Source organism: Schistocerca nitens, chromosome 2, assembly GCF_023898315.1.
Source record: "Schistocerca nitens isolate TAMUIC-IGC-003100 chromosome 2, iqSchNite1.1, whole genome shotgun sequence".
Classification (NCBI taxonomy): domain Eukaryota; kingdom Metazoa; phylum Arthropoda; class Insecta; order Orthoptera; family Acrididae; genus Schistocerca; species Schistocerca nitens.
In genome coordinates this window covers 598,861,065-598,885,543 of record NC_064615.1, presented here as the reverse complement: position 1 = coordinate 598,885,543, position 24,479 = coordinate 598,861,065, and the positions used below count along the sequence as shown (strand labels likewise).

General features: G+C 39.2%; 1 protein-coding gene across 1 annotated transcript in view; it reads left to right on the top strand.

Annotated features, from left to right (window-relative positions):
* Positions 1-22,542, top strand: part of LOC126236674 (TATA-binding protein-associated factor 172) — a 320,919-nt gene extending 298,377 nt beyond the window's left edge. The window contains exons 35-36 of the mRNA XM_049946158.1: positions 13,287-13,368; positions 20,211-22,542. Of these exons, the coding sequence (XP_049802115.1) occupies positions 13,287-13,368; positions 20,211-20,396 (268 nt within the window). The 3' untranslated portion in view covers positions 20,397-22,542. The remainder of the gene's footprint in view (positions 1-13,286; positions 13,369-20,210) is intronic.
* Positions 22,543-24,479: the final 1,937 nt, after the last annotated feature.

The window sequence follows — 24,479 nt, the reverse complement described above, 5'->3', positions numbered from 1 at the left end:
CAGCGGTTGGCCTTTGGAATATCCAGTGCCCCGGCGATATTCCAGTGTTATCTTGAGCACGTCACGTTGACAGTCCCTCATAGTATTAATTACCTGGATGACATAATTGTCACAGGCCGCAGCACGAAGGAACACTTGCACAACCTTCGCACCTTCTTTCTCAAATTCAGGTCTGTGGGCTTGCGTTGCAACCTGCATAAATCAAACTTCTTCCAACCGTCCATTGAGTATGTGGTTTACACCATCTCTCAGCACGGCGTCCAGCCACTAGGAAGTTTGGTCCAAGGTATCGTCGACCTTCCTCAGCCCGCTTCGCTGAAAGAGTTACAAGCCTTTTTAGGCAAGATAGCCTATTACCAGCAGTTCATTCCCAGGGCTTCCACCATAGCCCGCCCCCTGTACTGCCTTCTGCGCAAGGGTGTTCCTTTTGATTGGTCGCCTGCATGCGAGCGAGCATTCACCTCGTTGAAGGGCCTCCTCACGTCAGTGCCTTGTTTGGCTACTTTTGACCCCCATAAGCCGCTGGTCTTGGCTACAGATGCTTCGCAGTATGGGGTGGGGGCAGTCCTGGCCCATCGCAATGCAGATGGTTCGGAGCAACCACTGGCGTTTGCGTCTAAAACTCTTAGTCCCGTGCGGGCCCATTACTCCCAGGTGGAAAAAGAGGCTTTGGTCATTGTCTATGCTGTTACCAAGTTTCACCCTTTCTTGTATGGCACGAAGTTTCAGTTAATCACTGACCATAAGCCGTTAATATCGTTATTTGGCCCCTCCTCTCAGATTCCGGATAGGGCGGCCCACAGACTACAGCGCTGGACCTTGTTCCTCTCTAAGTACCATTATGACATTCATTTTCGCCCTACCGGACAGCATGCCAATGCCGACGCTCTTTCCCGTCTTCCGGTGGGCCCGGATCCTAAGTTCGATCGAGAAGAGATTATGTGTTTTCATTTGGATGTGGCGTCCCGCCAAGCGGTTGATGGCTTCCCGATCACTAGTTCTAGAGTCGCCAGAGAAACGGCAGCTGACCCGGTTCTCCGGCAAGTAGTTCGCCTCATTCAGCAGGGGTGGTCATCCCGCCCTCCAGGCCGGGCCTCGGACCCTCTTCGTAATTATTTTATTCTACGAGACCGCCTCTCGGTCTTGGATGGAGTTCTCCTTCTGGCTACCAATGATACAGCTCCTCGCGTGGTTGTTCCTGCAAGTTTACGAAGGGAGGTCCTCACGTTATTACATGCAGGGCACTGGGGTGTTTCCCGTACTAAAACCTTGGCTCGCAGACATGTATACTGGCCCAGTATTGACAGAGAAATTGAGCACTTGGTGGCCGCCTGTTCCCAGTGTGCGAGCCAACAGGCATCTCTCAGGCCAGCGTTCTCTTCCTGGCCGCCGGCAACCCAAGCATGGGAACGTGTTCACATCGATTTTGCGGGCCCATTTCTCAATGGCTTTTGGCTCATTGTCATTGATGCTTATTCCCGATTCCCATATGTGGTTCGCTGCTCCTCAACCACTTCAGACGTTGCAATCCAGGCACTAGCAAAAATCTTTTCTGTGGAAGCTCTGCCAATCACCCTGGTCTCGGACAATGGACCGCAGTTTATTTCGCAGACCTTCCAGGATTTTTGTAGGCGTTTCGGTATTCGGCACGTTTGCTCTCCCCCCTTCCATCCACAATCGAATGGGGAAGCCGAGCGCATGGTGTGCACATTTAAGACTCAGATGAAAAAGTATGTGCACGAATTTCCTGCGGAGGAGGCATTGACGTTTTTCCTCACGGCATACCGGACCACACCAATGGGCGACCGCAGCCCCGCAGAGCTCCTCCATGGGCACCAACCTAGGACTCTGCTGCACCTCTTCCAGCCTGGTCCTCGCCAGTCTTCGCAAAACGGAGTACCTGGCTTTCCACTTGGTATGTCGGTCTGGGCACGTGGGTTTGGTCGCAATCCATGTTGGATACCGGCGGTGGTCCTGCGCCGAAATGGCCGCCGGCTCTATACCTTTCAGGCAGGGGACCGGGTGGTACGTCGTCACCAAAATCAGCTACGTCCACGTTTGGGCACCCACCCTCCTACCTCTCAGACACCGGCTTCCCCATTGCCGGCACCCGTGTTGGTTTCTCAGGGGATGTTACCGCCTCTCCCCGCTGCGACTCTGCCGCACTGCGATGGTTCTCAGCCTTGGCAGCCTCCGGTAGCTCCAGCACCGGCATCGCCATCGTTCGAGATGCCCCAGCGAGAGCCGGCTCCCCTCACAGGTCCGGTTTGTCAGGAGGCTGGTTCACCTGTGGTCGTCCCTTCCCCATCGTCCCCACCTCTGGGTCTTGCTCCTCCCGAGGTGGAACAGGATCCAGAGTTCGACAGCTTGTCGCCCGTTCTGTCCCGGGCTCTGGTGGTGGGACGACGGGGGCCTCTTCGTGTGGGTCACTTCCAGCCGTATTCGAAGGTTCCGGCTCGAGGGTTGGCAGATCCCCTCGACTCCGGCCTTCCAATGGATGTGGAGGTCATCGTTCCTGCCCGACGCTCCACCTTCCGACGCATTGGATCACAGTGGCTTCACCCCCCGAAGGAGGAGGAGTGCAGTAGCCACCAGAAAGATTGCGGGAGGCGCACATCAGCACGGCGCGTCACGGACGGTAGTTGCCGCAAGTAGAGTCCCGTCCACCAGAGTGCACACTAGAATTCGGACGCGACCTCTGCCGGCGTAACAACAACAACTAAGGCAGCACGGGCCGTGCTCAGTCAGTTAACATCGAGCATGCCTAGGGCACAGTCCCGGTCTACGCTAAGTGAAGTGCGACGTAAACGTGAACAGTGTTACTACAGTTACAGATAGATTATATAATGGTAAGAGAGAGATTTAGGAACCAGGTTTTAAATTGTAAGACATTTCCAGGGGCAGATGTGGACTCTGACCACAATCTATTGGTTATGAATTGTAGATTAAAACTGAAGAAACTGCAAAAAGTTGGGAATTTAAGGAGATGGGACCAGGATAAACTGACTAAACCAGTGGTTGTACAGAGTTTCAGGGAGAGCATAAGGGAACAATTGACAGGAATGGGGGAAAGAAATACAGTAGAAGAAGAATGGATAGCTCTGAGGGATGAAGTAGTGAAGGCAGCAGAGGATCAAGTAAGTAAAAATACGACGGCGAGTAGAAATCCTTGGGTAACAGAAGAAATATTGAATTTAATTGATGAAAGGAGAAAATATAAAAATGCGGTAAATGAAGCAGGCAAAAAGGAATACAAATGTCTCAAAAATGAGATTGACAGGAAGTGCAAAATAGCTAAGCAGGGATGGCTAGAGGACAAATGTAAGGATGTAGAGGCTTATCTCACTAGGGGCAAGATAGATACTGCCTACAGCAAAATTAAAGAGACCTTTGGAGAAAAGAGAGCCACTTGTATGAATATCAAGAGCTCAGATGGAAACCCAGTTCTAAGCAAATAAGGGAAAGCAGAAAGGTGGAAGGAGTATATAGAGGGTCTATATAAGGGTGATGCATTTGAGGACAATATTATATAAATGGAAGGGAATGCAGATGAAGATGAAATGGGAGATACGATACTGCGTGAAGAGTTTGACAGAGCACCGAAAGACCTGAGTCGAAACAAGGCCCCGGGAGTAGACAACATTCCATTAGAACTACTGACGGCCTTGGGAGAGCCAGTCCTGACAAACTCTACCATCTGGTGAGCAAGATGTATGAGACAGGCGAAATACCCTCAGACTTCAAGAAGAATATAATAATTCCAATCCCAAAGAAAGCAGGTGTTGACAGATGTGAAAATTACTGAACTATCAGTTTAATAAGTCGCAGCTGCAAAATATTAACGCGAATTCTTTACAAACGAATGGAAAAACTGGTAGAAGCCGACCTCAGGAAAGATCAGTTTGGATTCTGTAGAAATGTTGGAACACATGAGGCAATACTGACCTTACGACTTATCTTAGAAGAAAGATTAAGGGAAGGCAAATCTACATTTTTAGCATTTGTAGACTTACAGAAAGCTTTTGACAATGTTGACTGGAATACTCTCTTTCAAATTCTAAAGGTGGCAGGGGTAAAATACAGGGAGCGAAAGGCCATTTACAATTTGTACAGAAATCAGATGGCAGTTATAAGAGTCGAGGGACATGAAAGGGAAGAAGTGGTTGGGAAGGGAGTGAGGCAGGATTGTAGCCTATCCCCGATGTTATTCAATCTGTATATTGAGCAAGCAGTAAAGGAAACAAAAGAAAAGTTCGGAGTAGGCATTAAAATCGATGGGGAAGAAATAAAAACTTTGAGGTTCGCCGATGACATTGTAATTCTGTCAGAGACAGCAAAGGACTTGGAAGAGCAGTTGAACGGAATGGACAGTGTCTTGAAAGGAGGATATAAGATGAACATCAACAAAAGCAAAACGAGGATAGTGGAATGTAGTCAAATTAAGTCTGGTGATGCTGAGGGAATTAGATTAGGAAATGAGACACTTAAAGTAGTAACTGAATTTTGCTATTTGGGGAGCAAAATAACCGATGATGGTCAAAGTAGAGAGGATATAAAATGTAGTTTGGCAATGGCAAGGAAAGTGTTTCTGAAGAAGAGAAATTTGTTAACATCGAGTATAGATTTAAGTGTCAGGAAGTCGTTTCAGAAAGTATTTGTATTGAGTGTAGCCATGTATGGAAGTGATACATGGACGATAAATAGTTTGGACAAGAAGAGAATAGAAGCTTTCGAAATGTGGTGCTACAGAAGAATGCTGAAGATTAGATGGGTAGATCACATAACTAATGAAGTATTGAATAGGATTGGGGAGAACAGAAGTTTGTGGCACAACTTGACTAGAAGAAGGGATCGGTTGGTAGGACATGTTTTGAGGCATCAAGGGATCACAAAATTAGCATTGGAGGGCAGTGTGGAGGGTAAATATTGCAGAGGGAGACCAAGAGATGAATACACTAAGCAGATTCAGAAGGATGTAGGTTGCAGTAAGTACTGGGAGATGAAGAAGCTTGCACAGGATAGAGTAGCATGGAGAGCTGCATCAAACCAGTCTCAGGACTGAAGACCACAACAACAACAACAACAACAACAATGGTAGAGTTAAGATTGCTCAGTAATTGTAATATCCAAAAAAAGTTTTGTACCATTTGTGTATCTGCAAGCTTATATGGCCCTGTGTTCAATTGGAGTAGGGAATTGTAGAATAAGCTTAATGAAACTAAAAAAATAAGCTTACTGTGAAATAAAAACAAAACAGTCACTAAATTAAAGGCAATAAGTTTATTGATGGTTCACATCCCTTAAATTATAACCTTCAACTGGTAGCATTAAATACTGTGTTGCTACACCCCGCTTACTGTAACATGCTTGGATACTCCTTGGAATGTAGTTCACAAGGTGTTAGAGAGAGTCGCCCTCCTGAAGTCGTTCAGTGTTTGAGGAAGATTCGTGTGATGATGCAGAGTGTTAGTTTCAATTGTTCTAAAGCATTTTCAGTTGGATGAATGTCAGCAGATACCACAGGCAATTCCATCTGAATGATTCCTGTTTCTTTGAGGAAAGTGTTCACAAGATGGGAGAAGTGTGCTCTTGCATTTTGGTCCGGAAAGATTGTTCATAATGGTCACATAGAGGTCAAATTGATTGTGCAGAGATGATGCGTACTGTCTAAGTCAACAAAGTGTGCTCCGATTTGAGTAATATGCATGTCAGTCTTGTAAATTCTAGTAGACTTAGAGATAGCAGGAAATTCAGGGAAAGAGCCAGGCAAAATGAAGATTCCTCTGTATCTGAACCAGAATGTTTGCAAAGTGTACTATGAGCTTTAACTTATAGTCATGAAACAGAGACTTGTAATTCCAAAATCGCTCAAGTGGAAGTTGTTACCACAACAAGAAAAACATTGTGTACACATAATGTGCTAATAAATTTTGGAATGTTAGTCTTCGATTGCTCACTGAGGATGAATGGCAGGTGCTCAGTAGCAGTAATGTGAAGTGTACTTAATGACGACCGACTACAAGCCCAAAATTTCTCGGAACACTCAACTAAATTTTCCTGGAAAATTTTAAATCTGACATTAGACAGCAGAGATACATATGGGTAGAGTTGGTCTTTATTCAGTAGCGGCTTTCAAGTGCCTCTTGGTGGTGGTGATAATGCTTTGGATGAAAATCTTCACATTTTGAAGTTAACTGGTTTTATATTGATTGTGATAATAGTCAGAATTCAAGGACAACAAAGCTTACAACCAACAGATCACCAATTTTGTTCCTCATTTGCACAATTGTACATATTTGGGTATAGCATCTCTAGTATGACGTTCGACTGTTGCATTTTTGAGAAATAAAGGTTCAAAGTGTTGTGAACCTGTTGAATGCCATATGAGAGCACCAGCTGTTAAACAGTAAGGTTAATGCAACTGGTTAAGGTGCAAACCTAGAAGTCTACTTGTACTGCGTTCAAGTCTCCTTATTTTTATTTCGTTTCATCAAACACTTTCTTTAGAAAGGAGCCATAATAATAATAATAATAGTAATGATCAAATCATGTTTCTCCAAAAATATATAATGATAATAATAACTATTATTATTATTATGTTTGTGTAGGATTAGAAAATAAAAATAAGGGGACTTGAAGTATAGGCAGACCTCTAGGTTGGCACCTTAACCAGTTACATTAACGCTGCTGTTTGACAACTGGTGTTGGTATATTGTATTCAACAGACTTGTAACACTTTAAACCCTTATTTCTCAAAAATTATGAGGAAGGCATTCTACTTGAGCTGCATTTGCTGCATGTAGGTATGTACCAGAACTGTGCAAAAGACGAGCAAAATTGGAGACTTGGTGGGTGGATGTTGTAAACAGTAGTTAATGTTTTTCTAAATCATTGTATAGAGCAGTTGTAAATTTTTCATTGATTTCTAAGGTAAAAAGAATGTGTTACATTACAATAGCGTACTAATAAGTTTGTTCAGTTTTTAGGCTGACTTGTCTAATTAACAGAATGTAACATGATCTTGGTTTCTGCTATAGTGGCAGTTATACCATGTACAGGAATCATCGCGTTTCTTGGGAAAGTATTCGGTAAAACTCTGATTAAATGAAAGTGCCAGAGTTGCACAAGATGACTGGACTGCAATCAAGTCTGCTGGCTTTAATCTAGATGTCCCCAGCAGCTTCACTGCTCTGGAGACTGTGAATAAAAGTTTGCAGACAACCTGAGGATTTCTGGGAAACTTACAGGTGTGGGTGGGGGGGGGGGGGGGCACTACTAGAAGATTACTGCTTTTTTAAATGATATGATGATTTCTGTGGTCCATCTAACAAACGATCAAAATTGAGGTCTGATGGAGGAGTATACATTGCCGGTCTAAGTAAGTCTGATATATCTGCTTTTGATGGACTTTTTTTTTTTTTTTTTTTTGTCTCTCCTGTTACGATAAATTCATGTAATTTATAGTAACCTGTTATTTTATTCATCTCTCTAACTGCTACTGTCATGTGGGTGTGGAATGACATGTGATGAACATTCCTTCACTAGACATCAGTTTTGCCAAATCATCTGTTAGAGAGATCACAAAAAGTCATTAGGTCACTAATGACTAAGATGGTACATCAGCCAAAGTAAGATAGTCGTGTAGAAGTTAAGTTGTCGTACAGAAAAGAAAACATAGTTGCATGAATAGGCTAGTTTCCTGTGCTAAAAATATAGTTTGGATTGTTTTTATTCGGAGTTGTTATAGCATTCAACTCACATTTATGATCAAATTCTCATAAAACATCTGTTATTTTTATGTAATTAAAGCTTAAAACTGAATAAATATCAAGATTTGGTCATGTGATCAAAAACACCATGTTATTGGCTGAAGCTCCAGTAGCATCACAGGCTAGGAAGAGTAAGACAGAGCTGTGCATGCGTTATGGGAGTGTTAGCTGAAGTTACTAGGTTTTTATGTACTTTTTCTGCAAATAGTTTAGCTATTTAGTGATGGGAAAATGCATTTACAACTTTTAAGTGACAATAGAAAAGAATTTTGTGAATGCTGATAGTGGAAACCTTACAAAAATTGATGTATTTATGCAGTGATAGTTTTAGTATTTGCATGGATGGACTTTCTTTTCCCTACTCCCTGCAACATATTGAAACCCACTCAAAACTAAGGATTGTAGAACTTTTGCAAGTCGGCCCATATCTTATATCTAGATTTTTGACTGTCAGTCATGAAATACGACCCAAACCAAGAAGATACTCAGCAGAACTAGCTCCCGCTTGTAACATACGCTCTGTGGCACAGTGGATAGCGTTAAGTGACTGCGATTAAGAAGATCACAAGTTCGAATCCTGGAAGGCTCATAAATTTTTAAAAGGTTTATACAATAACCTAAATATTGGCACCTTTAATATATTAACCCCCAATGGAAAAATGGAAAAAATAACAGATGTACTACCAGAGAGAAAGTTAGATATTTTGGGATTAAGCGAAACGAAGCGTAAGGGAAAAGGTGAGAAGAACTTGAGAGGAGGAGGAAAACTGCACCGGAGTGGGAATAACAGGTTTGGAAGAAATGATGTGGCAGTGATGGTGAATAAGAATGTACAAAGCTGTATTGAAAGTGTGACATATGTATCAGACAGGATCATAATTTTAAACCTGAGATTCCAAAAGGAAACACTAAAAATTATCCGGATTTATGCACCTCACGTGGAATGTAGCAAAGAAGAGAAGATGGACTTTGAAAATGAATTAGAGAACCGTATATAGAGTGCCAATATAGTGATGGGGGATTTTAATGCACAGGTAGGCAAAGACAGAAAGGGATTTGAGCAAGTGTTGGGATGTTTTGGATATGGAGACAGAAATGAAGAAGGGGAAAGACTCCTGGATTTATGCCAGAGGAATGGAATGAAAGTAGCAAACAGCTGATTTATGAAGAGAGAAAGTCATATTATCACCAGATACAGTTGGGAAGGAAGAACCAAGAGTGTAATTGATTATATTCTAGTAGATGGGGAATGGGGAGAGAAAGTAACAAATGTGAAGGTAATTCCAAGTGTGGGTGCAGATGGAGACCATAGATTACTGGTGGGACAATGGAAAATGAATCATTGTGTGAAAAATAGAAAACAGAAGAAAGTGATGAGGATATGGGATTGGAAACTGAAGGAGAGTGAAAGTGCTGAGAAGTATAGAGAATTAGTCTCACTCAAATTTCCAAAAGACGTTTTCTGCGATGTAGATAAAGAATGGAGTTTATTCAAAGACACTTTAGTCGAAGCAGCACAAAAAGAATGTAGTAGAACGTCTCGAAAGGAAAAAGTAAGACAGGTTGGTGGGATGATACCACAATCCAAGCAGTTAGCATGGAGAAAGTGGTGGAAAACTAAAAACGACATGGACCATAAAAGATATATAGAGGAAAAGAAGTGCAAAGAAATAGTGGAAACAGCAAAGAAAAAGGCATGGGTAGAGTTTACAAAAAAACTTGAAGGAGATGTGAAGAGCAATAAGAAAATGTTCTATAAAATGATGAAAAATAAAAAGGAAGGCTTCTGAAGTACCAGTAGAGATGGAAACAGAGGATGGTATGGTGATTGAAGATCCAAGGAATATTAAAGATCTCTGGAAAGAACATTTCAAGAAACCGTTAAACGCTGAGGAGCAGGTACATGAGGAAATAACAAATAATGGAGAAATTGAGAGAAGTTGGGAAGCAGAATTAGGACAAATTACATGGGAAGAAATGGAAATAGCTGTGAAGAAGATGAATGGGGGAAAAGCCCCAGGACCTGATGAAGTATCAGTGGACATGATAAGAGCTGCAGGTCCAGTGGGAATGCACTGGATAAATATTACAATACCTGACGATTGGAGAAGAGGAGACATTGTTCCAATCTTCAAAAAAGGCACTAAAAGACTTTGTAAAAACTACAGAGGAATAACCCTTATGAGTCATACAGCCAAGATTTTTGAGAGAATTTTACTAAACCGAATAAGTGAAAAAATAGAAAAGGAGCTGAGTGAAGAACAGCCTGGGTTTAGGAAAGGAAGAAGCACAATCAACCTGATATTTTCTATCTGTCAACTGATGGAAAAAAGTTGGGAGTATAACAAAAGGATGATAATGGTTTTTATAGACATAGAAAAGGCATTTAACTTGGTTAACAGGGAAAGCTTCTGGGAAGAAATGAAGAAAATAGATACAGATGATGGATACATTAATGTAATAAACACAATGTACAAAGGACACAATTGTAGAATTAGAACATCATTGGGGAACTCTGAATACTTCGAAATAAGATAAGGACTTAAACAAGGAAGTATTCTATCTCCTGCACTTTTTAATGTAGTGATGGAGGGAATGAATATGGCAGTTAAAGATATAGTAAAGGAAAAAGACAAAAAGATGATTTTTGCAGATGATATGGTAATATGGGGCGATCAAGAGGTAGATGTACAGTTACAACTTGATGCGTGGAAGGAAATAATGAAAAGGCATGGATTAAAAATAAAAAAAGATAAGAGTGATGTAATGGTATTTGGAATAGAGAAAGGGATCAACGGAAATATTACTTTGAATGAAGAACCCCTCAAAGTGGTAGACAGTTTCACTTATTTAGGGAGTGAAATATCTAGTGATGGAAGAATAACCAATGAAATTAATAGGAGGGTACAAAAGGGAGGCAATTTCTACCAAACAATAAAACATCTGATTTGGAATAAGGAAGTTTCAGAAAAAGCAAAACTCCTTATGTATAAGAGTTATTACTTCCCTATTGTCATCTATGGAGGAGAAACATGGACAATGACAGAAAGGGACTGGAGCAGACTGCAAGCAGGGGAAATGAAATTTCTTAGAGAAGTTTAGGGAAAAACAAGATGGACAGAGTAAGGAACGTAGATATCAGAAAGGACCTTAAACAAGAAAGTATGAGAGAAGAAATTGAAAAAAAGAGATTAAGATGGTACGGGCATGTTAAGAGGATGTGTTGGCAGAGACTCCCCAAAATTATGGAAGAACTAAAGATGGATGGAAAAAGACCTAGAGGGCACCCAAGAACACGGTGGAAAACAGAGGTGAGAATATCTGTGGAAAGGAGAGGTGTGACCTGACAGCAAGTCAAGGAAGAAAAGTGGTGGGAGGACCGAGCCAAATGGAGAGGACTCTTCAGCACCCAGAACGGGATCCAGATATACAAAATATGTAGCAAGGACTCATTGTAGCAGTTCTTTCGATGGTGAGATGTATAGTGTATAGCTTCACATTAATCTTAGTCTGAGAAATGGGCTACTAGGGATGAAGTTATCACCACACTGCCACAGTACAACAAGGTGTAGGACAATGAGGTTTTGTATGCAGAGAGATATAAACCATGTACAGTGTGCAGATAACACAAATTTAAGGGTTGTGCTGTTTGTGAGTGTAAACTAACATCAGTGTCTAAAGCAGACTTAACTTCATCTTACATAAGATGATGAAACTTCAGAAGCTTAAACAATAAGAATCCTGGCTGGACAGTAAAAAAAAAAGTTTAAAAAAATAAAAAAAACATTGTTTTTATTACAGTAAAAAATGTGTGGTAACACTAACTGGAATATATCCTTTTGGACATGATGCGTGTGAACAACCGTTGCAAATTTAAGTGCATGTAAACACCAAGGAAAACACAATAATGCTGTGTATGTGATGTGATGAAGTTTTGTAGTTGTGATTTGCTTTTCATATGAAAGGACTGTTGAGTTGTTTTATAAGTAAGGTAAAGTATTGTCACATGCTAGATTTGAACCAGTGACCGATGGACGTCATCTTATAAAATTTCGACAGTCCACTGTTCTACCAACCGAGCTGTCAGTGATGTACGACTAAGTGTGTAAAACTAATTTTTACTAACGGTTTAATTTTGTCGATTGATGCCATCCTTCTTTGTACAGTGGGAAAGTATATCTCGGAGACAAATTGATGTTAACTTGAGAGTGCAAGACATTTAATTAAGCAAGGGAATTTGGACATCGACACGGTGGCATTTTGCCGGTACAGTGCAACCAATTTCCACACACCTCATTCTTTGCAACACTCAAAAACACTTTTTCAATTTTTATGGATGTATTTGTACAATGTGGTACTACAGATCATTTGTAACCCATTTTCCAAAAATGTAAATACCAAAACAAGATATCACTATGTATTAGCTTTATGACAATAGGAGCAGTGAGCTAGGCAGTGAGCTAGGCAGTGATGTCATATGCATCACATGACTCAAATTGAGTGTTTTGCATGCTTTCCAATTATTTGAATTTCATTTCCGTTTTTATAAAAGGATACTGAAAGTCAAGAAGGAAAACAGCATGTTATGAGCATAAAATGACATAATTAACCATTGAAGGTGATTTACAGAAAATAGTCAAATACCCTATTGGCAACAGATACAGCAATGTTAGAACTATTTTTTGAGATAATGACAAACAGAATAGCTTGTGCCTCAATTCTCTTTTGTGTACAGTTTTTATGATACTGGTGTTGTGTGTGCAGGACATATTTAAGACACATGATAATAAAAAACTTCACTGCTACATACGTAACTTCATAATTGTATGGTGGACTCCATTAACACTATCATGATTTAAATTTTCTGCAGTCCCCATATTTGCTCCACATCTTCTTTTTTCTCAACCCAGCCAAACTTGAAACACTGGGCTATAAAGGGATCGTATTATTACTTAAACTAAAAGGAAAAAAAGGCCACAAACAGATATGTTTTGGAAAAACTCATAGTACTGCATTTTATAGAGATTAAAACATTCACATTTTCAAGTTACTTATATCTGATTTGATTCATTTGGTATGATTGTCAAAAAGTTTGGTTGATGTTAAATCATACTGTTATAGATACTCCACTAATGAACTTTTATTGCACTTAGAAAGATTGCTTTTAGCAATGACTCTGGTACTTCATTCATAAACAGTGTTCTTATAGAAAAAAATCACATATGTTACTGCCCAGAGAAATTTGATTATCTTTTTCACAGTATAGACAGACTAACGAAGGATGATGAGGTGTAATAAATTTATAATCTCGAACCAAGAGGTAACATTTGTTACAAATAGAAGCAACTCATCATTATCAGGATATTTTGTGTTTTTGTTTTAAATCAACTCATTTTCTTGTGTACCATAAAAGTGATTGTGATGCTAATTTTGTACTGATGATGTTACTAGTATTTACACTAAAACATGGTTGTGTTACTGAAATAGAATAACACATTGAATGAATGTAATTTACAGGCTTCAAAAATTCAAGCTCTTGACTGCAAATACAGTAATTAGCAGTGAGAATGCAAGCATGGAAACAATGGGAACAGAACAGGTAAACTGTAGTTAAAATTAATATTAACTTGTGCCAGGGTGTGGATGTTGATTTTATAGACATATATATGATAAACAGTAGGAGCATAATGCAAACCATAACAGATATGAAATGTGTTCATTACAGTTTACTATTATTATTAATTATTATTATTATTATTATAGGTAAACCATATGAACTGAGACCTTAAATGTAAAGTAGATGCTGAAATGTATGTAGTTAGGACTTGTAGAAAAATTATTTTCTTATGGCAGTGTCATGTTGGAAGAAGATTCCACTTATGATAGCCGCGTGGGATTAGCCGAGCGGTTTAAGGCGCTGCAGTCATGGACTGTGCGGCTGGTCCCGGCGGAGGTTCGAGTCCTCCCTCGGGCATGGGTGTGTGTGTTTGTCCTTAGGATAATTTAGGTTAGGTAGTGTGTAAGCTTAGGGACTCATGACCTTAGCAGTTAAGTCCCATAAGATTTCACACACATTTGAACATTTTTGAACTCATGATAACCTTTAACCACTTAGCCTATGACTTTTCAAAAGTTTAGTTGGCTAACCCTGTTAGCAATCTGTGATTACTGTCCTATCCTCTTAAAGTGTGATTGCGACAAAGTGCCACCATGCAGCATAGAACATTCACACCATTCCTTAGCCCACAGTCCTTGCTCTCCCTTCATTTTTACTGGATGATCATTGTTAGAGGTGATCCAAATGCTAACTACTTACTTTTTAAAAAAAAATGCCTGACACTATGCTGCCTATATAATGTTATTTTATTTTGTTACCAGTTTCAGTTCTGAACCATCATCAAAGGCAGGAAAATTATCACAGATGTATCACATATCACACATGCTTTAACATAAGTTACCACAGGAAACCCTAATTGCCTAGCCAATATAAAATCAAAAATTGTAAAAATATAAAAATATGATGCCACATTGACACAAGGACCCTACCATTGATGATGGTTCAGAACCGAAACCTGTAGCAAAATAAAATAACATTTATTTTTTTGGCTAGGTAATATTTAACTTATTATAGATATTTTTGGCCGTAAGTTACCGACCCAATACCAAGTGGGTCATGCCCACTGAATGGTCTTCAGGTACAGCGGCAGCCAACTCACGCTGAAACCATATCCCATATTCTCTTTAATAGTGACTGTTGATGGGTAACAAATACTACTATCTTGCAGGGAGTGTCTTCTGTACGTGAATTCATTGTTGATGTAGTGCATAAAAATAGTGATGACTAATTACAGCGACTGCAGTTAATCAAAAGATGTTTTACACTGATATGTGCTCTCATTTTTAAATATAGTTTTTGTGCAATCTTACATTACTGACAAGCATTTCACAATCTCTAGTACTGTTGGAATAGTGTTGATTCACTTACAAAGCCTGTGTTCAACAATTTTATATGACAGAGATTTATAACAATTTTTCAGCCAAACTCGTACAGTCAATCATTGTTTTGTATAACTCAGTGGTAAATTAGATGGGCCTCAGTAGCAGCCATTACTTAATAAAGATCAGAAATTTTCTTCATCACGAAATTAACAGTGTTTACATGCACTACAGTAAAACACCTTTTTATTTTTAAATAGTAAGCAGTGTGTTTTACCAGTTGAGGATATAGGAGCTTACTTTCCCTAAAAGTCTGTCACAAAAATCTTTTTGTTGGCTGTATTTCAACTCTTTCACTCATAAGAAGTGCATGAATTGAATACACACCACATAGACAGTTATAGAGCATAACTGTGTGTACACTGTCCCATTTCATACCACTCATAAAACTTTATATGTTTGATTAGTTGAATAGCAGAGTTCGTAGATCATTCACAGTGGGTCACAGTCTTTGTGCTGTTCATATTAATACAATTCACACATTGTTTTCATTGAGAGTGTGTAATCTCCATGCACTGTGTCTGCAAAATATTCCTTATACATTCAGATGAACATCACAATTCACAGTTGATTCACCATTAATCACTGTCCAGTTGTCATCCATGTTGATATGGTACACATCATTTTTAGCATTTTAGCAGCGTCATGGCACACAAAAGCAACAATTAGCCGTACTGTCATTATCTTGTACCCACTTCTTCACTATCAGTACTTCATTCTCAACTCCTGTACTAGCTCTCATACCTCGCCGGCCGCGGTGGTCTCGCGGTTCTAGGCGCGCAGTCCGGAACCGTGCGACTGCTACGGTCGCAGGTTTGAATCCTGCCTCGGGCATGGATGTGTGTGATGTCCTTAGGTTAGTTCTAAGTTCTAGGGGACTGATAACCACAGCAGTTGAGTCCCATAGTGCTCAGAGCCATTTGAACCATTAGCTCTCATAATAAAGGTCTCCTACTCATACATTAAAACTCTATAGTCTAACAGATGCAGTTACAATGAGGTTAACAACCAGACACTATAAAATAATACAAATATTACTTACATAGGCTCACAAGAGCTACAACATTACTCACTCTCTCAACACTGTGGCCCAACTGGAGATTTACATTAGCTCACCTACTTTTTAGTATTGGGTATCGTATTTGTACAGTTTACTTTCATAAAATACTATGCACAGATGGACACTGAAATCACTATCCAAAGAAATTCTGTCCATCTTCAGCCTTATTTAAAGAATCATCACAAGGTGATGCTGACACCCTTGTGTGCTTGAATATACCAATTCCCATCAGATAATTGAAGTTAAGCAATGTTGGGCTAGCTAGTACTTGGATGGGTAAACTGCATGGTTATGCACGTGCAGTTGGCTGCTTTCCCTTTGTCTTTACAGCAAAGAGCAGGAGGGTAGTGGAATAAAATCCCAATCAGCAGTCTGTGCACCAATGTTCTGAATTAAATTCCAAACCTCTCCATATTGTCTCATGAAGTGAGGGCATATAATGCTGTTGATGGTGATCCATCTGTCGGATGGGGACATTAAGCTTGGCACCCGTTACAGTCACCTGTAGTTGAAACATACACTTAAAACATGCAAATCCCACACTTCACGAAAGAAAGTTGACTGTGTGTGAATGACAGAAAAACATTTAGAATAAGGTAGCTGAAACTGCTGTTCAGGGTGTCCTAGCTAACAGTGTCATACGTGGGTGGTTTGAAAAGTTCTCGGAATGGAATAGAAAAAAGGTACTTACATCACTGAAACATTTTTTATTTTTCAATGTAGTCTCCTTGCATTAGCAATTGGTCCAGTGATGTTCCAGTACCTTGATCCCATCTCAAAAATGAGCTTCCTCCAGGCCTATAAAATAGTTGTCAACTCCGGCTATCAGTTCTTCATTTGAAGTGAATCTTCGCCAAACAAGAAAAAATTTCAGTTTTGGGAAAAGATGGAAGTCTGACGGAGCCATGTCAGGTGAATAAGGTGGGTGTGGCAACAATTCATACATTAGTTCGTGTAATTTTGCCATGGTGACAGCACATGTGTGCGGGCACGCATTGTCTTGTCGCGGCACCCATCTTGCAGATAACTTTTTCATTTCTATTTCTTCAGTTAAAATGTGATATACACTTTCAGATGACATCTGGCAAGCGTGATCCTACATGACCATTTTGTGCCTTTTACAATGATTTCTGAAGTAGTGACACATCTTTGCCAACCAATGTGCGGATCATCATCATCTAAGCTCTCCCGACCAAATTTAATTCATTTGTCCACTTGGCAACAGTTTAATACAAAGGAGCAGAGTCCCCAGTGTATTCTGGAAATCGGTATGAATGTCCTTTGCTTTCATACCTTTGTTTACGAAGTACTTAATCAGTGCTCGAATCTCGATTTTTTTCCATCTTTGTAAATCACTACATGAGAAGAAAAACAGAGCCACATCACCACCATAGCTCTCTTCCAAGAGCACTGACATGGCACGTGTTTACAGGCAACACTCCTATGAATATCATGTGAACAACTCACGCTAGCGCTGTCCTCTCTTGATGATTCCGAGAAATTTTTAAACCACCCTCGTACTACTTTTTTTTTCTTTTTACATAGGTGGTAACATTATTAATTAATTTTACATGGGAAGTGGGGCTCAAATAACCAAAATTATGATTGTCCACAGTTTCCTTAAATCACTTCAAGTGAATTCCAGGATGATTTCTTTGAACAGGCTGTGGCTACTTTCCTGCCCCGTCCTTGTTCAGTTCAGGCTTGTCCTTTATGTGTAAAAACCACATCATTGACAAGGGAGGAAATCCTAATCTTTCTTCAGTAGCACATCGATTTGACTCCTGTAGATATACAAGCACTACAGTGAACTGTGCTGCATCATAAAGGTTGCAAATTGTATTATGAGATACTTTCCTCTATGGAACAGCTGTTGTGCAGATTTATTATGCAGACAGCATACCAGACTCACTCTGTATGGACATTTACATTATTTTGAATATTTCTTGGGTATTCAGCCACAATATTTCGGCAAGCTGATTTCCTCCATCTTCAGGCATTCCTGGCTGAATACCAGAGAAAAATTCAAAATTTTCTGATACTGTGAAAACCTGAAATCATACATTTACAGTATTCATTGTTGTTATATACAACTCTAATAGAGTTTTGACAGTAATTAGCTCCTGGCAGGTGTAGTGGTTACCGTGATCTTTGGTACGAAAACGAATTTCAGCAGATAATTCCACGGACACAAAAATAGTAGAAAAGAAAAATGCAATGAACAGGATTGGATATGATTGAGGAAAAGTACAGTAAGTAATTTAGTAACAGTAAGCAGCATTTTTTACAGTTCATTAAATTATAACATAAAGGAATATATTTGTAGAAACAGGGATATCAATAAAATGCCACTGATCAGAATGTCAGATTAAAAAAATTATATAGGCTTCATATTAAAAAACGCACAAAAGAGCACTAAGTGCAGTTACAACTTCCAGGCTGGGAGGCCGTCTTCAGAATGTGAAACTATTCCCTAATGTTTCATTCCTATTGCAGAAGACATTTACGGAGGTAAAACAGCAGCTCCAAAGAGTTCACCTGCTGTCAGAGGTGAAATGTCAGGGAACAGTTTTATATACAAGGGTTGGAACTTTAATAGTAGCAACTATTTATTTACAGCTCATACAAAATAGATACCAGTTTCAATGTTTTACTGACCTTCAGAGTAGTCACCAGCATTGTGTATAACCCTTTGCCAGCGATGTGGAAGTCGTAGGGTACTCTTAGCTGTGCCAGCTGTGTTGACAGTTTGAGCAGCGTGGACTATAGCCCGACGAATTTGTAGCAGTTCTGAAGCGAATGCCATGAAGTGTTTCCTTCAGTTTAGAAATAGAGTTGAACTCACGAGGGCTTAAGTCAGGAGAGTAAAGTAGGTGGTATAGCACTTAGTAGCCCCATCAGTCAAACAAATCTGTAACAGCTTGCACTTTATGTTCTTGAGTATTGTCCTGCAAAATGATGTTCAGGTCCTGCAGAAAGTGTCATCACTTCTGTTTCTGTGCTGTTCGTTTTTGGAGCACAACCTACGACCAGCTTTCTGCAGGACCTGACCATCATTTTGCAGGACAGTGCTCAAGCACGTACAGTGCAAGCTGTTACTGATTTGTTTGATTGGTGGGGCTGCTAAGTGCTATACCACCTACTGCACTCCCTTGATGTAAGCCCTTGTGAGTTCAACTCGGTTTCTAAACTGAAGGAAACACTTCATGGCATTCACTTCAGAACTGCTACAAACTCGTCGGGCTATAGACCATGCCGCTTGAACTGTCAACACAACTGGAACTGCTAAGAGTATCCTATCACTTCCACATCACTGGCAATGGGTTATACACAATGCTGGTGACTACTTTGAAGGTCAGTAAAGCTTTGAATCATGTTTCTTTTTGGTACGAACTGTAAATAAATAGTTGTCACTATTAAAGTTCCAACCCTTGTATAAACCATGGTCTCCCAGCCTAGAGATTTGAAATGGGCCTCCCAGCCTAAAGATTTGAAATGCGATGGACACAATCTGTGAAAGCATACACTTTGTGATTAAAGACTGCAGAATTTTTTTCGAAGCACACAGCTATTTTTGGAACATCTTTATAAATATGTCAGTAATGAACAGAACCTAGGTTAAAAAGATACAATCAGTTAAGAAAAAGCATGGTCAGTATTACACACAGTGGTAAAAGATATGACCTCACTACTTTCACAGCCCAAAAGAAGGAACATTTGTGTTTCATGCAGTGCTCACAAGCATTAGTTTGTTTTGAATTCATGGCTGAGATACACTTGAGTGCAACTTACATGTCACGTTCTGAGGTTGTGTTTCTGTGTAGACATCCCAAAAGTCCAAAATTGAGTATTGCCACACTTCTAAATATACAGGGAAATCAAAGCCATTTGTACAAAAGTGGGCAACATGTTATAAATTGGTTAAAAATGTGAATTACTTTAAGGGACATGGTTAGCTGATAAAGTGACCTAAAAGTGGAAAAAATTGATTATTAAACTTTTTTCTTGGAACCCACATTGAACACTGCGTCAGGTGCAAGCAAAATTCACTTTGAAACAACTGTCAGTGCAAATTTTATGCATATTGGACGTCTCTTGTACGTGAACATGCAGAAAATTTGGTTTCAAGCATATGTGACTGGATGTATTACTGATTGCATTTTTCTTTTGTTCATATATGATGCATATATATGTTTTAGTTTTTGTCAAATTCATTTTACTTAACAGACTGTAGATCTCTCTCTCTCTCTCTCTTCCCCCCCCCCCCCCAAAAAAAAAAGATCCCTCTTGCTCCCCTCTATATAATAATATAATACAGTATATATTAGGATATATAGTTCATGTAGAACAACACGCTATTTATTTATTTTTCTTTATATTTGCAGCTACTTGATTTATTTTCTCTGGATGACAAGAGGAAGGATATTGCCCATTCTTCTAGCTCACATTCACAGCTTAGTGGAGTTAGCATGAAAACTGTTTTAGAAACTCTGCCCGATTTGTGGGAGGACAAACAGTATGAAGAAGAGTATGACCTTTCAACCTTCATGCAATCTCTTAAGAAAGAGTGATATGTTTTTTTTTGTAATGTCTCTCTGTGTGTGTGTGTGTGTGTGTGTGTGTGTGTGTGTGTGTGTGCGTGCGTTTAGAGTGAGAGAGATCCAATAATGGATAGTAGGAACTGCATATGTACAGTTATTTTTATACATTTCAATTTTTTAAAGAAGACAGGAAGAGAGATAGAACTGACTCATTAGCGTCTTTGTTTTGGATATCTGTATCATCACAAATATCACCTAAAACATGAAAATAAGAATGTCACTGATTGTGTTATTCTTAGCTGAGTGTGAACTGACCACTTCCAAGATTTTAAAAATTTAATGAAGTAGCTTCAAAAGCAAATTATTTCCATTGTCATTTATTATAAGTGACTTTCAGTGACCTGTGGTTTTGCTTATTGTAAGATAATTGGTGTTACCATTTACTTATTTTGTTATGTGCATATGTGATGTACATATGAAAGGTGCTTTTGGTGCAAAAAGCTATGTCACATGTACACATATAAATTAGCTATGGTTAAATGAAGTAAATATTGAACTGTAACTTTTCAATAAATAATTGCACCCAGTCCGTAAGTCTGACAGACGGTGCTCATTTTAAACTAAGAGTAATTATCTGTGAAATTTTAGAAATTTCATGAAAGGTGGCTGTGTTATTTACCTCAGAATTCAATTATAACAGCAGTTTACTTTTACAAATCACAGAATGAGGTAACAATAATGACAGTATCTTAAGTACAAATTTGATTAAAGCTATTTTATGTTTTTAATTTTAAGTGATTTGTAGCTAATTGGTAACAAGCAATAAAAGGACATGTCTACTCATTTAAGAAAGAATTTTCATGATTTTGAATTTTCTCTTTTCTGAAAACTCATATTTTACGTAGTTCTTTGAATGTGATGATGGAATATATATGAGCAGGAAACAATTTAAAAAGTTTTTAGATGGTGTTTTTTTATTGCTTGTGCTGTAGTGAGTGTTAGAACATCACACATAAGTAAACTGGTACAAATTTTAATGTAATATCAGATGCTCTTTTCTCAGTTTGAAGAATTCTTTTTGCCTTGTTAGACTGCCAGTAATTTAATTTGGAAGTAGACATTGTACACTGAAATAGACTGATAATATGTGCTGAGATTAATTCAGAATTTGTTTAGTGTGTATGTCTTTTGGAAGCAAATTGCACAAGTAATGTTTAATTTTAGGCTCGATAAATTATGTATACATGTCTCTTGTCATCTTACAACTATATCGAATCTCTCTGACTAGCTCGAAGGAATAAGGCACACTATGAAGTCACACTTCAACACACTGAGAGAAAGAAAATTGTGTGTTGAAGGTCTGTACTGAGCAAGACTCATTAAAATGTAGATATTAATGATCCCCTCTTCTTCCCTGCTGCTTCATAGGTAATTGAACAGAGGTAGGTCTTTATGGCCTTCATTCAGTTGACATCATTATTTACTTATATTGTTTGCATCCTGTAGGTTAAATTACAAAGTACCTATAGCTTCATGAATGTTTTATGGATTCAGAATTTCAAACATTGTGTTCATTTCTGTCACCAGTGGAAACAAAACAGTACAAAGAGGAACTGCTAGCAAACAATACTTTCTTGTTTTGATCCTTTCTGTATTCAGTTTACCTCAACAAACTTTATATGATTGAAGTGCACCATATATGAAGGAAAAATTGGAAGGGGATGCTGAGGGGTCAATGCAGAGAGGAGCATATTTACCAGCTGAATGCCTCATAAAGGCCACATAATGCAAAACAAACAAATAATTTGACATATAAATGTCCTCTATCACATCCTAAAAAAATGTGGTAGCAGAATATTTATTTACACAATATGAGATCAGTAAATTAAATTCATATTATTTTTCCACTATCAACAAACAAATTATTAAGCGTAATCTATCTTGTATGACAATATAGCATAATATGGCCAGTTGGCATCCAGTTTTCCTACAGGTGAAATTGTTTTCACTTTCCCTTTTGCCCTCTCTGAGCCATAAATTGCAGTATTCTCATCTTGTAATTTTGTATTGCATGCGACATAAGTAAAGAACATGAGGACTTTTGTGTAATTATTTAAGGACTTTTTCTCATTATTGTATGTGCATTTATATTTGTGCAGTGATAATAAAATTTTGATCATTCACTTTTATATGAAAAGAAGGAGTAACCTGTGTATATCTTAATTCCTGCTTTGCTTGGACCACAAAGAGTGGCATTAACTTCACTCACATCAGCATTATTTTTAGAAACTGTACAAATATCTACAGTCCACTGTAATACGGAGTTTTCATATAAAGGGAAAATTCAAGTTAGCTATACATTTATGTTATATTATAGCTAAATCCATTTTTTATGCAGTGATCTTGACAAAATACCCACAACAAAAGAAAGAACCACTGCTGTCTGTGTGGGTTGACTTACAAAAAGGTGCAGGAGGATTTCACCTCTAAATTTGGAAAGCCAGGTGCCACAAGAGTCAAGAACAAATTCAAACCTACAGGTAATATTGGTGAGGAGGAATATTAGGGAGGCTGTTCTTAGCACAAGAAATGGTGGGGGAAAGGGGGGGGGGGGGGGGGTAGAGGATCCAATCAGACGAAGTTCCTTTGCATTTGCCAGGATATTGAGCAGGGAGCTTGGTGTTCCACAATCCACAGCCTGATAAACACTGCAATAAACGTTACAGAAATGTATGCACCATGTCCAGATTCTGCATAAGCTTGAAGCTGAGAATTGTCCAGTCCAACAGGCGCATGTTATGATCTGTTGCCGGTTACGTGTTTGGTGAAGAAGAAACATAACACAGTGTGGGCATGTGAATAGACCTAATTGCGAAATTTGGGCGATTGAACAACCATACACACTTCAGTAATAGCAATGAGACAACCCCAGTGTGTATGCTAGGAATAACAAGGACTACCTTTCGTGGGCTCTTGTGTTTGCAGAGAAAAAGAGTTACCAGACACCTATACCTTATTATGTTGGAAATCTTCCTGGAGCCAAGGTTGGTGCAAGCAGGAAAGGGATGCCCCTCCAGTTTTGCTTTGTTGTCCGTAATTACCTCGCTGCAGTTTTTCCTTGTATATTAATTGAATGTGGTTGTCACAGCCTTTTGGCTCCCCACTCTCCAGACCTGACTGCCTTAGATTTCTGTGCATAGAAGGTTTATCAATAATAAAGTTTTCCCGGTGAAGATTTATGGCATAGCACCTAGATTTCTTGGCATAGAGGCTAATCAATATTAAGGTGTATCAGGTGAAAGTTAACAGTGTAGCACACTAGAAAAAATGAATTAGAGACACACTATCAAGTCTTAGCTGCTATGTTGAATAGAATGTTTTGGTCTGTGGCTGAGCACTGGCCGCCATGTAAGGACTTGGAGAGTAGGAGAGCAGTCACATTGAAATGTACTGATTTGTGTTCTTTTATAATACATGTTGCATTAGATATCACATATGTTTGTAATATTTGTGTTTTCACACAAATACGAGGCTTGGAACTTTAATAATGGCAACTATTTATTTACAGCTCGTACAAAATAGATACCTGTTTCAAAATTTTACTGACCTTCAAAGTAGTCACCAGCATTGTGTATAAACCGTTGCCAGCGATGTGGAGGTCATAGGATAGTCTTAGCAGTGCCAGTTGTGTTTGACAGTTTGAGCGACGCAGTCTGTTGCCCGACGAATTTGTAACAGTTCTGAAGCAAATGTCATGAAGTGTTTCCTTCAGCTTAGAAATTGAGTTGAACTTAAGAGGCCTTAAGTCAGGGGAGTGCAGTAGTTGGTATAGCATTTAGCAGTCCCATCAGCTGAACAAATCAATAACAGCGTGCACTGTACGTGCTTGAGTATTGTCCTGCAAAATGGTGGTCAGGTCCTGCAGAAATTGTCATCACTTCTGTCTCAGTGCTATTCATTTTTGGAACACAACCTATGACCAGCTTAGAGACAGAAGTGATGACACTTTCTGCAGAACCTGACCATCATTTTGTAGGACAATGCTCAAGCACATACAGAGCAAGCTGTTACTGATTTGTTTGACTTATGGGGCTGCTAAGTGCTATACCACCC